Here is a 22,006-nt window from a genome sequence, read left to right on the forward strand (position 1 = left end):
AAAAATCAACAACATGACTCTGATGTATGCAAAACTTTGAAATAATAGAAGATTTTCATTAAAATGCATGAAATCTGTAATAGTACCAATAGAACCTAAAAATACTTGTCCTTTCAGAGACATCAACTCTTTAACTTTAGAAAATTTCCTCTCATTTATTCTTCCTCCAAGATATACATTGTATATCTTACCATATAAAGGTACTACACGATATTTGTATAAAAATGGAATTAAAAGATAGGTTTAGTGCAAAAGTAATTTGAAACATATGAATAGTCCTCATCATATGCATTTTCCACGAACTTTGAAAATTCCTCGCATACATGGATTTCAAATTTTTTTGCACCATGCTAATCTTTTATTTTCATCTTTACAGGGACTTTTGGAAGTACCATTATATAAACCAAATCTGAATTTAACATTCTCCTTACTCATATGTCCTGAAAAGTTTCAGTTTTACATATAATTCTTGAAAACACATTGTGCTTGATAATTACATGTGTATTTAAAACCACAGTGTCACTTCCCTCCTGTCCGTCACTTTAGTGTGACATCACATTTCCATGCCTATAAATAGCCCAGTTCTGTTGAAAAAATGGAGGGGGTTCATCTCCTAGGATCTGACCCTTGTGTGGCTACCGTGGAAGGGCTCTCCCCTGTTCTTCTGAAGGTTAAATAGGATTGTCTTTTATATAAAGGAAGTAGCGCAGATTGTCAGGAGCTTAATTCCGTCTCTTCCCTCAGTTCTCCCTGGAAAGGGTTTGCATTCTCAGTCTTTTTCACTCCTTTACGTGGCCCTCTCATTTTTGTTTCTATGTATGCATATTAGACAAAGGTAAGGTCTGCAAAGACTGGGCCAGGTGCTGGAGTCATTCGGCTGTGCACCACTGGGGTCACGAATCACTATGGACAGGGTGTGGGACTCCGGTTTTGGGTCTGCTCCTGGGAAGGGGCCAACACTGCCATGGAGCCCCCAGCGTTCCCTCATTTGCCTTTCCACAGCATCTCTGCACTTCACGGTACAACTTGATCCTTGGGAGGGAAAAATGGAGAAGGAATGTGCCACCGTTATTTCAGGGACTATAAGTAAACTGCATGCCAGTCGTTAATTTGGACCGTAATCTGACACATAATTCTGTGCTAGGACAGCCAAATTACTAAACGTATTAATATAAGGAAAATTCATGAAGTTAGCATTTTTCCCTCATTGATTCCTTCCTTGTTTGAAAGAAAATGGAAGAGGAGTTTTTATAGTTTGGTATTTTGCCCTACTATCCCTTGAAAGTCCCCAACCACTCAACTAATCACAGAATAAATATAAAATAATTCCCAATAATTTTTTATTTTGTTTATTTATAAGAGATAGTATCTTTGTTTCATGTATAGGTATGGAGAGCATGTATTATCTTTCATTTTACTCTCTGACCTTTTATTCATGACTTTTGGTGTTTGCCAGAACAGTGAGGATCAAGGTCTTCAAGGTGTATCTGCCATGCTAAGGTCACCTGCTATGAGCGGGGCCCCCTCCAATGGAGCCAAATTGAGCCTCAAGTGTGAGTGAACTGCCTCCCCTTCCCCTAGACATAGGATTTATACTTTGATCTCTCATATACCCCCAGTAGATGACCACTTAGTTATAGATTTCATAGCACTGGATTTCTTCAGAGTGTCCATGCAATTACTGTTTGGCAGATCATTGTACCTCTGAAAACTTCCTATGCTCATAAACAAAATGGGAAAATAATACTGATACCTGGACACAGCCTCTCTTTTGGCATACAAGTGCCCCCTTCCTGCCTTCATTCTGGACCTTTTGGTTACTGGAAACCTCTGTACAGATTTTGCTCTGAGTCCTCCACCTTGTATTTTCTGAGTCCCCAGATAGCCTCGTTGAGTAGGAGATTGTGCCAAATCATTCTGCATTTGGGTCAAAATTGCTGACACCATGTGGGGCTCATGTCGAGGGGGTGCAGAATCCTAGATGTTTTCCTGTAGAGTTCCGGAAGTGTTGCAGGAGGGAAGCTCAGGCTGACTGCTTAGCAGTGCACCCTGCTGTGGTTGCCCTTACCCATATAGAGAAGGATGTGGGTGGGCACAGACTGGTAGGTGATTCTTGTATAGATTACCTTGATAACTCTAATGCTGTGTTTGATCCGGCGATACATGGCACAGTAGTACATGGCCTCATCTTCTTTCTCTAAGAAATTTATTTTCAAGTCCACAATTGAAGTGCTAGAAATTTTACTTGCCTCAAATTTGTTGGCCTTCCCACCTAAGTTACTTTGAGTAGAAATTTTCCAAACATACATTAGATACTGTATACCTTCATTTGGTTTCTGCCGGTACCAGTGTATGACTTCATTATCAAAGTTTTGGATGGATGCCTTACAGGATATGTGGGCACTCTTATCTCTTGCTCTGGAAATTGATATTTGGGGTTGCTCCAACTGCGCAAGTCCATCTGCAAACAAAGAAGGAAAATTCCCAGAAGAAATGAAATGTGAAGAAGCAACAGTGAAGAATGAGTTCAGTTTCACCCATAGACAGAAATGATTGGGGGGGGGAACTCACAGGCCCAGAGGGATGACAAGATGAGTGTCTCCAGGAGTGGCATCCGCCTGCCAAGCTGGGTCTCCAGCAAGAAGGTAAGGAAACAAGGACGTTGTTAGCTGCAGCTCTCAGGTCAATGGCAGGCAGCTGTTCTGGTGTCTCAGAAGGAGTGGAAGGTCAGGTGGTTTCTGGAGGTTTTTCTTGATTTGCTACAGTTCTAGGTAGTTCTGGGGTTTCCAGTACTTCATGAATGCCGAGCAGTTCTGGTAACAGGTTCATTATCTGATGTGAATGTCTGTTTCTGGGGGTGAGACTGGGATGGTTCTCCTGCCCACTCACTCATTCGTCCTGCCATTCCATACTATAGAAACACTGCTTTGGGAATATGAGGAAGCACCTGCTGTGTTCTCTCCCCACGTCTATCTTTCTGTGATTGGCTGTTGACTCAGGACTCAGAGATGAACGTTGATCTTTATTTTTCTACCAAGCAAAACAAAACAAAAAAATCAGATGTTGAAATTCCTCAGTGTCCTTAAGCAGTGGAGTTTTTTTGGTGCCTTTTTTTCAGTCAACTTCATTTGTAATGGAGTGCCACCGAGAAGGGGCTAGACTGCGACTGCCAACTGATATGTGACAGAGCAGTCTATGAAATCAGCTTGCATTGCCCCTGGGCCTTGGACCTGTCTTACCAACCTTTGTCACATGGAGGAGTATTTAAAACTTTGTTGTTCAGTATGTAATGATAAGCTTTAGAACTAGCACAGCATCTCATGTCCACTGAGGACTTCCTACCCAGCAGGCATTTCAGTAGAAGTTTTCTCATTTAACTTATCTTCTCAACAGTCCCGTGAGGTGGGTGTTCTGATCTGCATTTGATGAGTGAGGACAGTGCCTCAGGTTAGATGCCCACATTCAAAGACACTTAGCTAGTAGCTCAGGTAAGTACAGTTCAATAAGAAAGTCTGAGAAGTGACAGCTCAAGTACTCAAGTCCCTGGGTACACATCAGAGACCAGTATTGCAGTCCTGGCTCCTAGCTTCAGCTTGGCCCAGTCCCAGCCATTGTAGGCCTTTGAAAAATGAATCAGCAAATGGGAGCTTTCTCTCCCCCTCACCTCCCTACGTGTGCGCGCGTGTGTGTGTGTGTGTGTGTACACAATTTTTTTAAATTTAAATCAGGCATTTTTTATTTGAAATATATTGGTATATTTTGTTTTGTAATTAATGGGGCATCACCATTAAGATTATGGCTGATTTTACTTATATCTGGCTTTCTTCCCAGAGGAGACTTGACTGGGGTTGTTGGAGAGAACATCAAATAAGGCAATCTATGGGGATGGGATTGGCTCTCCTGACCCTAGACTTTGGAACTGTCTTATGAACACCATGTCACAGGTGGGAGTGACTGTAAATAATGTTCATTTTTACATGCAATAACAGGCCCTTAGAATTAATATTATGGCGATAGCTACTGAGGACATGGTAACACTGTCTTAAGTGTTTTCTTTTATTATTTCATTTTATTTCTCATCAGCGCAAGAGGCACTGATCAATCACACTTAGATGGACAAGAAAGGTGTGGCAAAAGAGGGCTCAAACCAAACCAAGTCATACAGCTGTTAAATGTGGGAGTTCAGACAAATAACAAATGCTTACTGCCAGATATTTTAGTACCTGTGTCAATGATGGAAACTAAAAGCCAACATTTTAGCATTTTCTACACACAATTATAACTAGTAGTATGCTTGTTGGGATCATCAGTTTTACATTCTGTGCTTTTATTCAACTTTGTATTTGAAAATACATCAAATGCTTAAAAATATTTTATGAATATGACCTGTTACAGTAAGCATCCTCGCAGACTACTTACCCCATCTGATACTGCTAGAGTTACTTAAAATATTTAACTGTTAGTTTCTGCATCTATAATTGCCTAAATATCTCTCGGACTTAAGAATGTTTCACTATCATGTGATAATGATAACAAACACTAAGTATAGGGAATGGTACCTGACAAGTGATGACCCTTTATGATGTTTTAAATCTGTATTTTCATTATTAATGAAGAGCAAGAGAAAAATTACCTTGTTTCATAATATTGAATTATAAAAATTTTGTCCTCTTTAAAATGTTTTGTATGTCTAATAATTAAGCTACAGAAAAGAAAATAGCTCACTTATCCCATCAGAAAGAAATCTATCTGAAATCTCTAATATTTCCTTTCATTTTGTTTCTTGCATCAATATAGACATTTACATATTTAAGAATTAATTTATTCATCTTATGTCGTTTTTGATATTTTAAACACTTTGTCTTCTACTAATATGTCTTCAAAATGTCATTTTTAAGGCTTTTATTAAAAATGATTTATTTATTTATTCAAAAGGCGGAGTTACAGAGAAAGGGAGAAACAGAGAAAGTTCTTGCATCTGCTGATTCATTCCCCAAATGGCTGCAATGGCTATAGACAGGCCAGACTGATCTTCCCATGTGGATGTAGGCGCCCAAGAACTTGGGCCATCCTCTGCTGCTTTCCCAGGCACCTTAGCAGGGGGCTGGATTGGAAGTGGAGTAGCTGGGACAGGAGCAAGCACCCATATAAGATCCCTGCATGGCAGGCAGCAGCTTTACCTGCTAGGCCATCAAGCTAACCCCAAGGCTTCTTTTTTTTCTTATCATTTGAATGCAAAACATGCTATGTGCCTCTCTCCTTTTGTTTATCATTGATTTTGTCACTATTTTTTCTAAGCGGGTTTAATTTTATCTCCTGAGATCTGTCCCTCTGGGGCTACTGCCTTACTAAGGTACAGTGCTATAGGATACATGATTGAGAAAATCTACACAAGGAATTTAGTAAAGACATTTGGAAAAGATTAACCCCCCATTTGCATGCATTCCTCTTAGGAAAGGTTCATCTGCTCACGTTTGTTGTGTTCTTTCAGTCATTGATTTAAGTGCGGACTCACACACAACTTCGGCGCTGGCACTGTGGCTCACTTGGTTAATCCTCCGCCTGCAGCACCGGCATCCCATATGGGCACTGGGTTCTAGTCCCGGTTGCTCCTCTTCCTGTCCAGCTCTCTGCTGTGGCCCGGGAAGGTAGTGGAGGATGGCCCAAGTGCTTGGGCCCTGCACCCGCATGGGAGACCAGGAGGAAGCACCTGGCTCCTGGCTTCGGATCGGCACAACGCCAGCCGTAGCGGCCATTTAGGGAGTGAACCAATGGAAGGAAGACCTTTCTCTCTATCTCTCTCACTGTCCAACTCTATCTGTCAAAAACAAAACAAAACAAACAAACAAAAACATGACTGTTTGTCTTTGGCTGACCATTAAACTTCAACTTTCCAAGTTTTCATTTTTTTAGTGCAACCTAGGCCAATGACCCTTGTGTTGCAGAGGGGTTGTGTTGACTGTGTGTGCTAGCAGAGGCATGCCATGATTTCCTGGCAGAGCTGGCCCCTGACTACCTGCCGACATCTCTGGATGCCCTGTGCTCTCAGTCTTCACCTCATTAGGCAGTCGTGTCAAGTGAGAACCGCTGTGTAGGCACAGCCCATGATGGCTTCCTGGAGAGCCCAGGCAGCTCTGCAGAGGAAGCAAGCCCGAGGCAGGAAGCCCCGCTGGGGAGTTGAAATGGTTGCCTGTTTTGGGAAGGATGTGGGTGGGCACAGACCCAGGGAGATCTTGTGCAGATTGCCCTGGTGGTTCTAGTACTGTGGGACCCAGCCAGCACAGTAGTAAGTGGCCACATCTCCTTTTTCTATGAAGTTTACAGTAAGGATTGAAGTGGAATTTTGAGGAGCCTTTTCTGCTTCAACTTTGTTGCGCTTCCCACCCAAGTTAGCATGAGCTGGGGTTTTTGTTGAGGAAACCTGAATTAGGTGCTCCAAAGCCTGATTGGGTTTCTGCCTGTACCAGTGAATGACTTCACTTTCAAATGTTGAACTTGATACCTCGCAAAATATTGCAACACTTTTCTGTACTTCTGCGGAAACGGATATCTGGGACTGCTCCACTTTGGATAATCCAAGTCCAGCTGAAAGTAAAAGAGAATGGACAGTGAACATCTGAGAAGAGAAGAAGGAGACATGGAAGAATTACTTTAGCCGCTAATCTAGGCAAAATGGCCAGACTGACTCACCAGCCCAGAAGGAGAAGAAGAGCAGTGCTTCCAGCAGTGGCATCCTGTGTGATGGCGATGGCCTGCCCTCAGGGGAAGGCAGGAGAATGAAGACCTGGTGGCCAGATGCTCGGGGCTGTGGCAGGAGGGCGGGGCCTGAATCAGGGTCAGGCAAGGAAGTGGTGAGCGGGCCTGTTCCTTGGACCTTCAGTGCTGGCTGCAGACTGCCCACCAGGCCTCGTGGTGGCCCTGCATAGCTTAGGAAAGAACTGCTGGGCTCCCTAGGGCTCTTTGAATGCAGGTGAGTGGCCAGGAGGTGCCTTAATTTCTATGGAGATGAGAAGGGTTTCTATTTGCCTGCAAGCTATTTTATGAGCCCTTTTTCTCAATATCATCTTCCAAAATATTTCATATTTAACATTAACTTTTATAATAGCAAATGTTTAATGAGCATTTCCATTTGTTAGACTTCTACATGTTCTTCACCTTTCTGGTCATCAGAACAATCACATAATGTGGATCCTTGTAGTTTTTATTTTATACAAATGAGGTTCATGAGGAACAGAAGAGCAAAGTGATTCAGTAAAATAATTGATAAGTAGAAATGCTGGTTTTAAAATATATATATATATATATATATTTTATCTGAAAGGGAGGAAGGAAGAGAGAGAGAGGGAGGACAGAGAGGAGGGAGGGTGGGGGAGATAGGGAGAGAGAGAGAGAGATCCCTCATTCAGTGCTTCACTTCCAAAATGTATGCAATAGCCAGGGCTGGACCAGGCTAAAGTTAGAAACTGGGAACTCCATCCAGGTCTCCTACATAGGTGGTGAAACCCAAGTACTCGAGTCAACATCTGCTGCGCTCTGGGGTGCACATTACCAGGGACCTGGAATGCAGAGTAGAGCCAGGAATCAAACCCAGGCACTCCAATATGGGATGCAGCTACCCCAAGCAGCAGCTAAACCACTTCACCAAATGCCTGTCCCAGAGCATGCTGGGACATTAATAATGACATTCATTGAAGAAGCTCAGAAATATTTTCAAGATAGAAATTTAAATGTCCATGATCATATGACCAATACCAGTTACTATGAACATTATTGTATATTAGCTCTTAGATGTTTTTCACTGTAGACACATGGATATTGCTATGCTTTTGTTGGTTACAAATGTCTTCATATGTACAGGACTTTCCATTCCTCTTCATCCAGCTCAGCATACCTGCCGAGCACCTTCTCCCAGCACTGAAGCATTTTCTCATGGCTGCAGCTATTAACTGGCTGAATCTCACTTAGGAGCTGCCTGGCTCTGCAAATGGGTTACTGTCTTTGTGCCTCAGCTTCCTCATCTGAAAATGGATGTAATAATAATGAAAATCTAATGCAGATTAGATAGCTAAACATACCTAGTCCATTTCTGGACATATAGCAAGCTTTAAGTAATTATTAGATAGTATTATTATTGATATAGTTTTAAGTTTAAATTTCTCCTACTCTCAACTGTTATCCTTCCAATGCTGTAGTGACCACTCTGAAGCAGTCACCTCGGTAAGTCAAGGAAAACCAGCCAACTACGATTAGTATTTCGTTTTCTTTACCTGCACTTTTTCACTTCCATTTTGTGCTTTCCACATTTTTTAAAAAATAAATGTGGGGGTAAATCAGAGTTCCTTTAGCTCTGGATAGCAGATGTCCTCGACTTTCATATTCAGCTCTGTGATGTCCCACATGGGGCAGGTGTGAACTTGACTTGGGTCTTCCAGAGGAGAAAGGAGAGGAAGCAACTGGCCTGGGTGGCTGGATTCTCCTCCTGAAGTGGTAGCCTTGCTGCCCCTCCCTCGCAGGTACTGTTTCTGTGCTCAGTACTGGAAGGTTGGGTGATGAGGAGGCGCAGGGTGACAGACTCGAAGGCCCTGCAGTACAGTAGAAGGACTCATCGGAGAAGGACACTGATAGTGCTGCAGCCAGGCCCAGGCTGCGGGTGCTGGCTTGGGGCCCTGGATGCTGCCAGTGCTGGTGCAGCCATGCCCACTCTGGAGGTCACCAGGGCCCCAAGTCTTGCACTTCCACACCCTGCACCTCCAGCAGGTGTGTGTCGGGGTGGCAAGGGTGGACAGGGGCTGGCTGTAACCCCCAGCACTGTTCAGTTACTACGTGGGATATAAGGATGAGAAAACATATCTGATAGTTTTCTTGTCTATAGTGGGAGACCAATTGACTTTCACCAAGTCTGATAAGGTGGGAAATTCTCTAAACACAGGGAGGATTGCTCAGAGGCAAAAGGAAGACATGTGGCCCTTCAGATCCACATCTCCTTTTGTTTAATAATTGTTTCAAACAAGGAAGTGAGCAAAGGCCGAAATTAAAATTTACTCATTATTGTGAGCATTGGTGGATAATATGTGTTTGAATTATGCTTTATGTACTTCTGATATTAATAGCTGCCATTCATTGAGAGCCTCCTATGTGGCAGGCACTGTGCTGCGGACACTTTTGTTTTTATCTATCAGGTGAGTATTTTGTATATTGTACCCATTTTTTCAGATGACAAACGGAGCCCTTGATAAAGCATTTAGGCTGGTGCTGCGGCTCACTAGGCTAATCCTCTGCCTGCAGTGCCGGCACCCCGGGGTTCTAGTCCCGGTTGGGACGCTGGATTCTGTCCCAGTTGCTCCTCTTCCAGTCCAGCTCTCTGCTGTGGCCCAGGAGTGCAGTGGAGGATGGCCCAGGTCCTTGGGCCCTGCACCCACATGGGCGACCAGGAGGAAGCACCTGGCTCCTGGCTTCCAATCAGCACAGCGCGCTGGCCGCAACACACTGGCCTTAGCAGTCACTTGGGGGGTGAACCAACAGAAAAAGGAAGACCTTTCTCTCTGTCTCTCTCTCTCTCTCACTGTCTAACTCTGCCTGTCAAAAAAAAAAAAAAAAAAAAAAAAAAGAACGAAAAAAAGAAAGCGTTTAGTTCAAGATTTGGCAGGAGTAAGTGGCAAAGCAGGAATCCTGACCCTAGAATGTATTTTCCTAACAAGATACTGTTTCTTCCACAGATGCTTATATATCCTTTCCTTTTAAGGCTCTAGAATACATGTTCTAGAGTTCATTATAAGACAGACTTCGTGCTTTTTCAGTGCTGCTTGCAAATATTCATTTATTCCAGCAAGCGTTTATGAGGATGCACTTTAGGAATCCTGCAGATCCAGGGGATGTCACAGAAATTGGAGACTGAGGTTGGTGCCAGTCATGTGTTCCTGACTTTCTCACAGCACTCACATTCTCCTTAGTTAACTTGGTGCAGTACCTGGAATGCACAGTTTCAATCTCAACGAGGTGGAGTGGCCACTCTTCACTAGATTTCCCTTCTTACTCAGTCAGTGTCATCCACACTTGCTGGAAATCTCAGGACAAGTGAATGAGTGGTGGCTCCTGCCCTACTTGGGCTGCTCTCTACATTTCTCGGGCAGAAACGCTGACAGGAGGAAATCAGGGCAACTGGAATTCAGAGCTGGGAGCTGGTATCATGCTGGCATGGCTGGCCGCTGTCTGATTCTTTTCTGATTGCCCTTAGGACTGAAGTGCCTTTCAGAGAACACCAGGGGCTGAGGCTGAGGGCCAGGAATGCCCATGTGGGAAGGATTCAAGTTCAGAACTGAAGATGGACTTTTGGATTGATTTTGGCTTCTCTCATAGTTTGAACCCATTTGTACCTGGCTTTGTCCATTTTGGAGGGCTATATGTATAGTATTGCAGTGGAAGTGCTGGGCTCTCTCAATGCTTCCTATTGTTTGTTCTTCTCACCCTACTGCTTTTGAGCAGCTGTTGTAATTGATCACCTACTTCTCGGATGCCCTAGGCCCTGATTAGTTATTGTAGATACCTGTGTATGACCAAGGTAGCAGGTGTAAGGTTAAGAACTTACATGAGCATTTTAGTCCTTCTTTTCTGCTGTGTATATATGCGTTTCTGGCTTTGTAGGTTTGAGCAAACTAGAGAGAAAGAGAGACTGGAAAAGAGAGAGAGAAGAGAGAGAGAGGCTGAAGGAGAGAAAGGGAAAATAAGACATACTTTTCAGTAGCTACATTAAGTGGAAGCATTGCATAGCTTCTTTTTTTTTTTTTTTTTTTTTTACAGTGGCTTTGTAATGTGTCACCATGGCCCACAATAAAATACAGTTTCTTTTCTTTTCTTTTCTTTTCTTTTTTATTTAATGAGGAATAGCTTCTTGATACTCTCACATAACTTAAACAAAGAGAAAAGAACAGACAAACGCTTGTGATTGTCATGTTTTCTACACTGTCTTTGCCCTAAGGATAAGTCGGAGGCCTCAGGTCTGTGGCAGGGAAGGAAACAGGTCAAGCAGAGGCCAGCATTCATGCCCTTTCTGAGGTTTCTGATTTATCTGGATAAACATTTGTCAGGTTGCAGTAACAACAAACTCCCCTGCTCACTTACAGATAGAGATGGCAGGCAGATAGAAATGATTTGGATTCTTGAATTTCCTTTTGTCTGTTTTCTTTCCCTAACCCAAGATACTTAATCTGTCCCATAGTATTTTTACAGACAGCTCTTCCTAAACACATCCTTTAAAAGAAGTTGTTTTCCAAGTTTCCCTTCCCACTCTACCTGCTCTGTGTAGCTCCTTCCCCATTCTCAGCTTTCATTATTCTGGGGGTCAGGGGGACATTACACCTCCATCTCCATCCACATCTGACTCCTGAACCCCGCGTGTTGGTATCTGTGGAGGAGCCATCATCTTCAACTGCAATTTGCCTAACACAGGACCTCAAATTGAATTGGCCAGAGGGAATTCACTCCCTCCCAACCCATCCTTTCTTTCATCTCGGGGAACAACATTACCACCCTCTTTACCGAAGCCAGGAACCTGAGCACCAAGCTCAGTACTCTCTTCTGACTCGGCACTCTGCTGATGCCTGTGGATTCTGCCTCCTGAATATGCCAAGGTTCACCGTTGCCTCCAAACCAGCTTTCTCTACGCCCCCAGTCCCGCCGCTACACCCACCTGCCCCACACCGTAGGACTCATTAAGTCACTACCCTACTTAAAATTCTTGATTCTGTGGATAAACTCCAGAGTGCTTAAGGTCTGAAGCTCTGTGGCATGACCTCCTCCTCCTCACCTTTCCATTGTCAGCTACTCTGCCTAGGGTTGCGTGATCCACTTCCACAGATTCACTGGCAGTCTTCCTGCCCGCCCTGCTGCACAGCCCAGCTTCTGTTCACAGTTCTGCCTTACTTTTGGGCACTATTTCTCCCAGGAAGCTTCCTTCACTCAGAAGACAGGGTGGATGTGCTTCCAAATTCTTGCTTGCTTGCTGTCTATGATTTATTATATTTATTTACAAGGCAGAGTTACACAGAGAGGTAGATCTTCCATCTGCTGGTGGACTCCCCAAATGTCCACTATGGCCAGGGCTGAGCCAGGCCAAAGACAGGAGTCAGGAACTTCATCCAGGTCACCCACGTGGCCCAGGTAGGCAACCTGGGCCATCCTCTGCTGCCTTCCCAGGCACAGTGGCAGGGAACTGGGTTGGAGGTGGAACAGCTAGGACTCAAGTGGGCACCCATATGGGATGCTGGTGTCTCAGGTGGCAGCTTAACCCACAATGCCAGCCCCTCCAATTACTTTCTAGTAGCCCCCTATGGCTTCCGTTCCCATAGACTTTTTTTTTTGAGATTTGTTTATTTATTTGAAAGTCAGAGTTTCACACAGAGAGAAGGAGAGGCAGAGAGAGAGAGAGAGAGAGAGAGAGAGGTCTTCCATCCTCTGGTTCACTCCCCAACTGGCTGCAATGGCTGGAGCTGTGCCAATCCAAAGTCAGGAGCCAGGAGCTTCTTCCAGGTGTCCCATGCAGGTGCAGGGGCCCAAGGACTTGGTCCATCTTCTACTGCTTTCCGAATGCACAGCAGAGAGCTGGATCGGAAGTGGAGCAGCTGAGACTCGAACCAGCGCCCATATGGGATGCCGGCACTGCAGGCGGTAGCTTTACCTACTATGCCACAGCACCAGCCCTCTCATAGAACTTTGTGTCCAAGCCTCAGCCTCTTTTCTCACTGCACTTTCTTACCAGACTCTGGATCACAGAGGACAACATGTCTAAATTACCTTAAAAAAAGATATATTTGTTTGAATATTTGGAAAAAGAAAGAAACAGAGATCTTCTAACCCCTGATTCCTGAGTGGATGGCCCAAGAACTTGGCCCCTGCCACCCATGTAGGAAACCTAGATGGAGTTCCAGGCTCCTAGCTTTGGTCTGGCCCATCCCCATCTGTTATGGCTATTTGGGGAGTAAAATAGCAAAAGGAAGATATCTCTCCTCCTCACACACACTTCATCTCTGTAACTCTGTCTTTCAGTTAAATAAAATAAGTCTTTTTTAGACTTATACAGTTGAACAAGAGAATAAAATAAGTATAAATATGTAGAAGAAAATATCTGAAAATGATAATTAAAAAATCTGAGAGTCCATTAAAATATTAGAAATATAAAAACATGATTTACACAAAAGTAAATAACTTTTTCATGAGGATGTCTTTAAAAAGTTTGTGGAAAATGCAAATCATGGGAAAACTATGCATATATTTAAACATTTGTTACAAAAAAATAAACATCTCTTAATTCCATTTTTCTACAAAGGTTCTGAGGTCCTCATATACATCGAAACCAGTCAGGCACTACCAGTCATCTCCCCACCCACCCATCTGGGTCTAGAGTTGTGCGTCACTATCTTAGTCACTGCTAGGATCCCAAGAACCAACCTGCCATTCAAAGAAATCGACTGCCGTCAGATGTTTGTGAAGTGGAGATGAAAGAAAAGCATCTCAAATTGCTGGGGTGCCCTGTAAGGATGGGTCTCTAGAGGTGACAGCAGCCACATTTCTTGACACCTGGGGCATCTCAGAAAATGAGGATACCAAATGGGACAAAGCTGAACTAAGAGATGAAGAAATGGGGAAGGAGGTGGTTCTGCCACTTCCAAATTTCAGGATGCCATCAACTGCAAAGCCTATATGACCCCTGCCTTATTGTAGCTTGAACATATAACTGCTATATATGAAATATATATAAACACACTGATTGGAGAATGCATCCTGAGACTTTGTCCCAGAAACCAAATTAAATGCTGTTCTTCCAGCCCCTAAGAGAGCAGAAAGAACTGTATTGTCAGCAGGTGGCTGGGCTAAGACCTAGATATGCGATTTTGGGCTTTAGGAAAACCCCGGGGTGGAGGGTGCAAGGGTAGGGTCTTGGGGCAGTGTGAAGCATCAGGAGGGGAGTGGGATGTGGGCACTGAGGTTAGGTGTTGGGCTCAGGCTTTCTCTTTGTTCAGAGTACAGCACAGTCAGAAACAGGAAGTGAGGTGGGGCTGGCCAGTCTTGAGTACCAGGAACAACCACAAGCACAATTCTCAATATACTTTAGGGCAGATGTGAATCGCTGTGCCAGTCCAGATAGCACAGTAATACACTCCAGAGTCACTTTCTTCCAGATTCCGTGCTACAAATTTATAGCTCCTTCCTGAGCCTTCATAAGCATGGTATTTCCCAGGACTGAATCCTGAATCCACTGTAGAACTGGACCGGGAGAAGTCATAGTAGAGAAGGCGCTGTGGGGCCTTCCCCTCCTGGAACCGGTACCAGTGGATGTAGCCACTTTGTTGAGGAATACTACAAGTGACTGTAACAGATGACCCAGTTGGCTTGGTGACCACTGTCATGGTCTTCTCTGAGTTGGAAGATGTTTGACTGCCTGCGATGGTAAAAATAATGAACAATGAAAAACAGGTACTGGCAATTCTTTAGAATGAACTCCCATATAAAAGAGAGAGAGAGAGAGAGAGAGAGAGAGAGAGAGAAATCTATCCCATTAGCATCTATGCAACCTGCTTACCAGGAGACAGGACAGCTACAAGCAGGGCTACAGTCCACAGCATGCCTTGTTCTCCTGGTCTCAGAAGGGAAGGGATCTGGTGATAAGGGGAGCAGAATGCCCTGTCAAAACTCTAATCCTACACAAAAAGGGAGGGGCCCCAGGTGAGGGAGTGCAGCTGGTCTTCCTGACAGATGTCAGAGCAGGGAGAGTACCAGGCAGGGCAGGGCCTACCTCAGAAGGTAGCCACGCCTCTGCCCAGAAGGGTGAGTGCAGAGGGAGGTAGCCCCGCCTCTGCTTCCACCCCCTTCTCTTCACCCTCCTGTGGAGGCTGAGAGCAGACCCTCCCCAGAGGCAGGTGTGTGAGGACCACAGAGACCCCAATCTGAGGCAGGTTGAGGGCAAACAGGGCGGATAGCAGGCCCCTTGGTGAAGACTGCCAGCTCCCCGGGCCAGCATCCCAGGTCAGGCTCACTTCTCTGCAGGTCTCAGTCCCAGAGTGGGGATGATGCTGCCAGGGCCTTGTCCCGCGATGCAGCTTCCTTCCTGCTGCCCTGACCCACCTTCCCCAGCTCTGTAGTGAACTCTGGAGACCCCCAGCAGCCCATCTGAGAAGCTTTGCATCTGCCTTCTCCAAAGAATTATCATCAAGCCTGTTGGCTACATCTGACATCCCTCAGAGGTAAACACCCTCGCGTGCATGCCAGTGTGTAGGTTTCTCTGTGTGCGTGTGTGTGTGCATCCAGGGGATTTTGTTAGAAGACTTCTGTTCATCCTCCAGTACTGTGAAAAGGCCCAAAGTGGTAGGGCTGCAAGATGTGGCATAACACTCAAGAGAAAGTACACAGGGCTGTGTCACGCAGTATCTGGGATATACTAAAATAAAAAAAGTATTTGTGATTGATCAAGCATTCAAATTTGCCTGTATTTTATTTGACAAGCCTACCTGCAAACTGTGTACGAATGTCTGCAGTTGATCTGAGGTTTGAGGTGGAAGGATAGGTGACATAACAAGCAGAGTACAATGCTGGTGGCATTTAAGTGGCACCTGTGCAGATTTTCACCACATTTATGGATGTATTTGGTTGTGTGTTAGAGAGACTCACAGTAAAATGTAGACCAACGTTCCACTCCAGGCACTGTTTGCCCTTGCGTGGGTAATATATTTGCTGCTCTCATGAAATTGGGAAAAGAGCAAGGTAGGGGACCTGGGTTTGTTTCCCCTTGGCCTGCGGAACCACAAGGGTAGGGATGAAAAGCTCTGCATAAACAGCCTTGAAAGCAGAATACCCCGGGCCTCAGAGGGAGGCAAGCTCAGGTTCCTTAGAGCCTGCGAGTTCCTTGCCTGGCTCAAAAGCTCAAAGTTCAAAAATAAGAGAGCATAAAATTGCCATCACACTGGAGTGGATAGAATATTCTTAAAATGGAAAGTTATACACTAAGTCCACCTAAATATCAAGTTAGTGCAATGAAAGGAGTGCAGTATTTGCTCTACATTATAAAGATTCACTGGACACAACCCCGCCTACATGCAGTCCTTTCCCATTGGATGCAATTGCACAATCATATCAGCAAGCAAACCATTGATTATTCCATACATTCTGTTTTGGGAATTGGTTCACCATACAGAAACAAATACTGTGAAACATGTGAATATTACAATTAGAGGCTTAGGTGTAACAAAACTGAAAAAACAAAATCCTTAGAATTTCTGTTGATGAATGACATGTAAATTGTGAGTGAGATAGGCTGTCTCTGTGCCTGGCCATGACAGCAGAAGCCTCTGGAAAATTGTGTAGTTGTTTTTTTTTTTTTTTTTTTTTTTTTTAAGATATGCTTTAAGATACTTTCAGAAGTGTGTTTTAAAAGTCAGATTCAAATCTCTTTTCACTGAAGTGTGATGAAAATAACTAAATACTAAGAGAGGAGAAGGCTTTTCAACACATGAAGTTTAAGAGTCTTCTGAACCAATAAGAAAAGTTAATGTTCCAAAGGAATGGGCAAGGAGCATCCTAAGGCATCTGATAAAAGAGGAAGTGTAAACTTGTGAAATCACCCTGTCATTACAGACCATGGGATGCAAATGCAACTGGCAGATCTCGTTTTTTGAACAGAGTGCAGGGATTGAAATCTCTGCCACTTCTTGCTCCATGACCTTAGAAGAGTCAGCTAGTCCCCTCCTTGCCTTATTTTATTATCTGTTAAATTCAGTGATACTTTGAATCCTCAGTAGGGTTTCATTGGAGGTCAAATGAGATTAGATAGATAGATTACATATATATATATGTGTGTCTGTGTGTGTGTATGTGTGTGTGTGTGTATATATATATATATATAAAACACATAATGCTCTCAGTTGTCTCTCATAGCAGACCAATCCTAGGTGACTTTGTCGATCCTAGAAACCAGATTGAATGCTGCTGTGCCAGCCCCTAGGAGAGCAGAATGAGCCCTGTATTCTGTCAGAATGCTGGGTTAAGGCCTGGATATGGGATTTTATTTTAGGAAAGTCCTGGGGTGGATGGTTCAGAGGTGGGGTCCCGGGGCACGGTGAGGCCATTGAGAGGGTGTGAGATGGAAGCTCTGGGGTTAGCTGTTGGGCTCTTTACCTAAAAGATAAAGAGCTTCTCTTTGTTTAGACTATGGTGGAGTTGAGAGCCGGAAGTGAGGTAGGGACTGGCCTATCTTGAGTACTAGGAGAAACCATAAGCAATTTTTTGCGTGGAGTACAAAGCAGGTTGGAATCACTGTGCCAGTCGAGCTGGCACAGTAATACACTCCGGAGTCACTTTCTTCCAGATTTTGTAGTACAAAGTTACAGATCTTTGTGCCTCTAAAAGCATGGTATTTAACTGGACTGAATCCTGAATCCACTATAGAACTGGAAATGGAGAAGTCATAGTAGAGAAGGCGCTGTGGGGCCTTCCCCTCCTGGAACCGGTACCAGTGGATGTAGCCACTTTGTTGAGGAATACTACAAGTGACTGTAACAGATGACCCAGTTGGCTTGGTGACCACTGTCATGGTCTTCTCTGAGTTGGAAGATGTTTGACTGCCTGCGATGGTAAAAATAATGAACAATGAAAAACAGATACTGGCAATTCTTTAGAATGAACTCCCATGTATGAGAGAGAGAGAGAGAGAGAGAGAGAGAGAGAGAGAGAGAGAAATCTGTCCCATTAGCATCTATGCAACCTGCTTACCAGGAGACAGGACAGCTACAAGCAGGGCTACAGTCCACAGCATGCCTTGTTCTCCTGGTCTCAGAAGGGAAGGGATCTGGTGATAAGGGGAGCAGAATGCCCTGTCAAAACTCTAATCCTACACAAAAAGGGAGGGGCCCCAGGTGAGGGAGTGCAGCTGGTCTTCCTGACAGATGTCAGAGCAGGGAGAGTACCAGGCAGGGCAGGGCCTACCTTAGAAGGTAGCCACGCCTCTGCCCAGAAGGGTGAGTGCAGAGGGAGGTAGCCCCGCCTCTGCTTCCACCCCCTTCTCTTCACCCTCCTGTGGAGGCAGGCTGAGAGCAGGCCCTCCCCAGAGGCAGGTGTGTGAGGACCACAGAGACCCCAATCTGAGGCAGGTTGAGGGCAAACAGGGCGGATAGCAGGCCCCTTGGTGAAGACTGCCAGCTCCCCGGGCCAGCATCCCAGGTCAGGCTCACTTCTCTGCAGGTCTCAGTCCCAGAGTGGGGATGATGCTGCCAGGGCCTTGTCCCGCGATGCAGCTTCCTTCCTGCTGCCCTGACCCACCTTCCCCAGCTCTGTAGTGAACTCTGGAGACCTCCAGCAGCCCATCTGAGAAGCTTTGCATCTACCTTCTCCAAAGAATTATCATCAAGCCTGTTGGCTACAATGCTGGTGGCATTTAAGTGACACCTGTGCAGATTTCCAGCACCACATTTATGGATGTATTTGGTTGTGTGTTAGAGAGACTCAGTAAAACTACAACAACATTGCAGTTCCACTCCTGTCACTGTTTCAGCATCTCTCAGGTAATAGACTGCTGCTAGCATGAGCGAGCTCATCAGTGAGTAAGTAGGGGCCTGTGTGGGTCTCCCTTTGCCCTGCGGAATCCCCAGGGGAAGGATCGGAAGCTGCTGTGTAAATGGCTCTGAGAGCCGAATGCCCTGGGCCCCAAGCAGAGGGTAAACTCCAGTGCCTTGGAGACTGGGAGTTCCTTACCGGAACTTCATGCTCATGTTTTAAATATGAGAAAGCACAAAATTCCCATTTCACTGCAGTGGAAATAAAATTCTTAAAACAGAAGAGTTATAAACTAAGCCTGCCAGAATGTAGAGGAACTATAAAGCTAGTGCAATAAAAGGAGTGCAGCACTTGGCGCTAGAATATAAAGATTCACGGGACAGAAATCCACCGATATGCAATATCTTAATGTAGGATGAAGTTGTACATTCAGACCAGCAAGGAATAATTCATTATGCCACACATTCTGCTTTGGGAATTGGTTCACCATATAGAACCAAGTACTGTGAAACGGCTACCTTATAACTTACAAACAGAAGTTTAAATGTAATGAATCTGAAATCAGAAAACCCTTAGAATAAATGTAGACAAATGGCATATAATTTGTGGGTGAAATAGACCTTATCCGTGTCTGGCAACACAACAAGAAACCTTAGTGAAAATTTTGTAGTTGTTTTTTAAAAGAACTTTAAGAACTAAGATTCAAATTTCTTTTCATCAATGTGTGCTAAAATAACTAAGAAGTAAGTAGGGGAAGCCTTTTCAGTATATTCGCTAGAAGCTAACGTCTCCACCGTGGTCTTCAAGGCTCTTCCAAACCAAAAGGAACACTAAATGCTCCATAAGAGCAAAGAACAAGGAGCATAACAAGGCAACTGACACAGGAGAAATGAGCTTGTGAAATAAGGCTGACTCTCATTAGAGACAGCAAGATGCAAACAATTAACAGAACTCCATTTTTTTTTTTTAAAACTGCATGGCAGGGATTGAAATATCTGCCACTTCAAGCAGCATAACCATAGAGAAGTCAGCTTGCCCCCTTTGCCCTAGTTTCTTATCTGTATTTCAGTGATACTTTGAACCCTCAGTAGGGTTTCTGGGAAGATCAAATGAGATCATATATGTAACGTGCTTAGCACAGTAGCTACCTGAGAATGAGTGCCAAAAATGTGATACTTAACATAAAAGCAAATAAATTTCCAATGAGGACATCTTTAAAAAGTTTCTGAAATTTGAGTATTATGGCAAAATTATACATGTGTTTAAAAATCCATGATAACAAAATAAATTTATCTCTTAATTCCATTTTTCCATGGATGTTCTGAAGTCCTCTCGTATGTGTAGAAAAGAGTTAGGCACTACCAGTCATCTGCCTCACACCCATCTAGGTCTCAAGTTGTGCCTAAGTTGATTCCAGTTCAATGTATCCAAACTGGAGTTGAAAGGAAAGCGACTCAGCTTGCTTGGATGACATCTGTAAGGATGGGTCTCTAGAGGGACCACTGGCATGGTTCTTGACACCTGAAAATGAGGATGTCACATGGGCAAAAGCTGAGATAAGAGATGAAGAAATGGACAGGGCGGTTCTGATGCTTTCAAGTTCTGGATGCCATCAACTCCCAGGCCTGTAAGACACCCTGCCTTACTTGGCCATTTGAAGCCAAACATTCCTAGCTACTGCAGATACAAAGCTTAAAAACATAAACATGACAGCACTCTTTACATCAACTGAAAATTCAAGCACAACTATTTGAAGCTTTACCAAGTCAACCCTCAAGTTCTCTTTGATAATAAGATTTTGAATTAATAAAATGTGATACATTCACAGTACAGAATGCCAATGAGTAATTCAAGGCATGCATACTAGCAGGAGTAACTATTCAGAAGTGTACTGTGAAGTACAGAAAACATGTGATGGATTGAAATATACATCCTATTTTATGTCTTGAGGCATGATGGAAGTTGTTCATTATTTGTGAATACATGCCTTTGCAGCATGAGTGAGACCTGGTTGGTGGTTACCCTTGGGAGGGGAAAGGGAAGGATGGGCTTGGGAAAATAAACCCAGAATCTTCAGCTGAATTAGTTCATATGAATTATGAATTAGTTCATGAAACCATTATGAAAATATGAAGCAAATGTGTTAAAATGTGAAGATGTAACTAAACTAAGTAATAGGCACCTCAAGATTTGTTTTCTTATTCACTCTAACCTTCAGTATGATTGAAATATTTCATTATTTTAGAAGCTTAGAAGTGAGAATATGTGCCAACCACCAGCCTTCCCATAATTCTCTCCTAAAGATGTTCCATAAGACCTTAGGTGACCTTGCCTGTCTCAGAAACTAGTTAAATGCTATTCTTCCAACCCCTAGGAGAGTAGAAGGAACTCAGCTGAGTGCTAGACCACTGGGCAAAGGCCTGGAGATGGGAGTTCAGTCTTTAGGAAAGGGCCGGGGTGGAGGTGCAGGGCGGGGGTCTGGAGGCAGTGTGAAGGCATTGAGAAGGTGGTGGGATGTGAGCTCTGGGGTTTGGTGTTGGGCTCCGAGTTTATCTTTGCTCAGCGCAGAGTCAGAAACAGGAAATGAGATGGGGCTGGCCTATCTCGAGTACCAGGAATAACCACAGGCACAATTTTCAGTGTAGTATAAGGCAGGTCGGAATCACTGTGCCAGTCCAGACAGCACAGTAATACACCCCAGAGTCGTCTCTTCCCAGGTTTCGTAGAACGACATTATAGCTGCCCTGTGTGCTTTTAGAAGCTTGGTATTTCCCTGCATCAAATCCCGAATCCACTGTAGAACGGGAACTGCTGACGACGTAGTAGAGAATGCGCTGTGGGGCCTTCCCCTCCTGGAACCGGTACCAGTGGATGTAGCCACTTTGTTGAGTAATACTACAAGTGACTGTAGCAGATGACCCAGTCGGCTTGGTGACCACTGTCATGGTCTTCTCTGAGTTGGAAGATGTTTGACTGCCTGCAATGGCAACCACAAAAACAATGAGAAAATGATAATTCTTTAGTATGACCTCCATGGAGAGAGAGAGAGAGAGAGAGAGAGAGAGAACTCGCATTAACATCTATGCAACCTACTTACCAGGAGGCAGGAAAGCTACAAGTAGGGAGAGTGTCCACAGCATGCCTTCTTCTCTCAGGCCTTAGAAGGGAAGGGATGAGGTGATAAGGGAAGAAGAATATCCTCTTAACTCTAATCCTACTCAAAAAAGAGGGACCCAGGGAGGTGAGTTGGAGGGAGTCTTCCCGACTGAAGTCACAGCAGGGAGAAGTAACAGGCAGGGTCTCTCTTAGAAGACTCCCAAGCTCTTTACCCAGAAGAGGTGAGTGCTGACAGGAGAAGCCTGGTCTCTACTTCCGCCTTTGAGTGCCTTGAGCGCCCTCCTGTGGAAGCCGAGAGAAAGTCCTGCCCTGAGGTACCGCTGTGAGGAGCACTGAGTGCTCAGTCTGTAGC

The 22,006-nt window shown here is 44.4% G+C and overlaps 2 long non-coding RNA genes and 1 gene segment (V, D, J or C); 1 reads left to right on the forward strand and 2 right to left on the reverse strand.

Moving 5' to 3' along the window:
- Positions 1-2,322: 2,322 nt before the first annotated feature.
- On the reverse strand, positions 2,323-2,929 carry LOC149121791 (uncharacterized). The gene is made up of 2 exons (XR_016223073.1): positions 2,572-2,929; positions 2,323-2,461 (listed from the first exon to the last, which is right to left on the reverse strand). It is a non-coding gene; the product is annotated as an uncharacterized LOC149121791 (long non-coding RNA).
- Positions 2,509-22,006, forward strand: part of LOC127492672 (uncharacterized) — a 57,036-nt gene continuing 37,538 nt past the window's right edge. The window contains exon 1 of one of the 4 annotated variants that reach the window (XR_016223069.1): positions 2,509-2,645. This is a non-coding gene — a long non-coding RNA (uncharacterized LOC127492672). Of the gene's footprint in view, positions 2,646-6,820; positions 6,971-14,905; positions 15,237-22,006 lie in introns of those variants that run through there. The other 3 variants (XR_016223071.1, XR_016223067.1, XR_016223068.1) reach the window with 3 other exon arrangements.
- Positions 19,755-21,893, reverse strand: LOC149121792 (T cell receptor gamma variable 4-like). The segment is given in 2 exon segments: positions 19,755-21,514; positions 21,635-21,893. Coding segments are annotated over 2 exon segments (384 nt in total).

The sequence above is a fragment of the Oryctolagus cuniculus genome, chromosome 16 (genome assembly GCF_051225735.1).
Source record: "Oryctolagus cuniculus isolate XC-2025 breed Fujian yellow rabbit chromosome 16, ASM5122573v1, whole genome shotgun sequence".
NCBI classification, from domain to species: Eukaryota; Metazoa; Chordata; class Mammalia; order Lagomorpha; family Leporidae; genus Oryctolagus; species Oryctolagus cuniculus.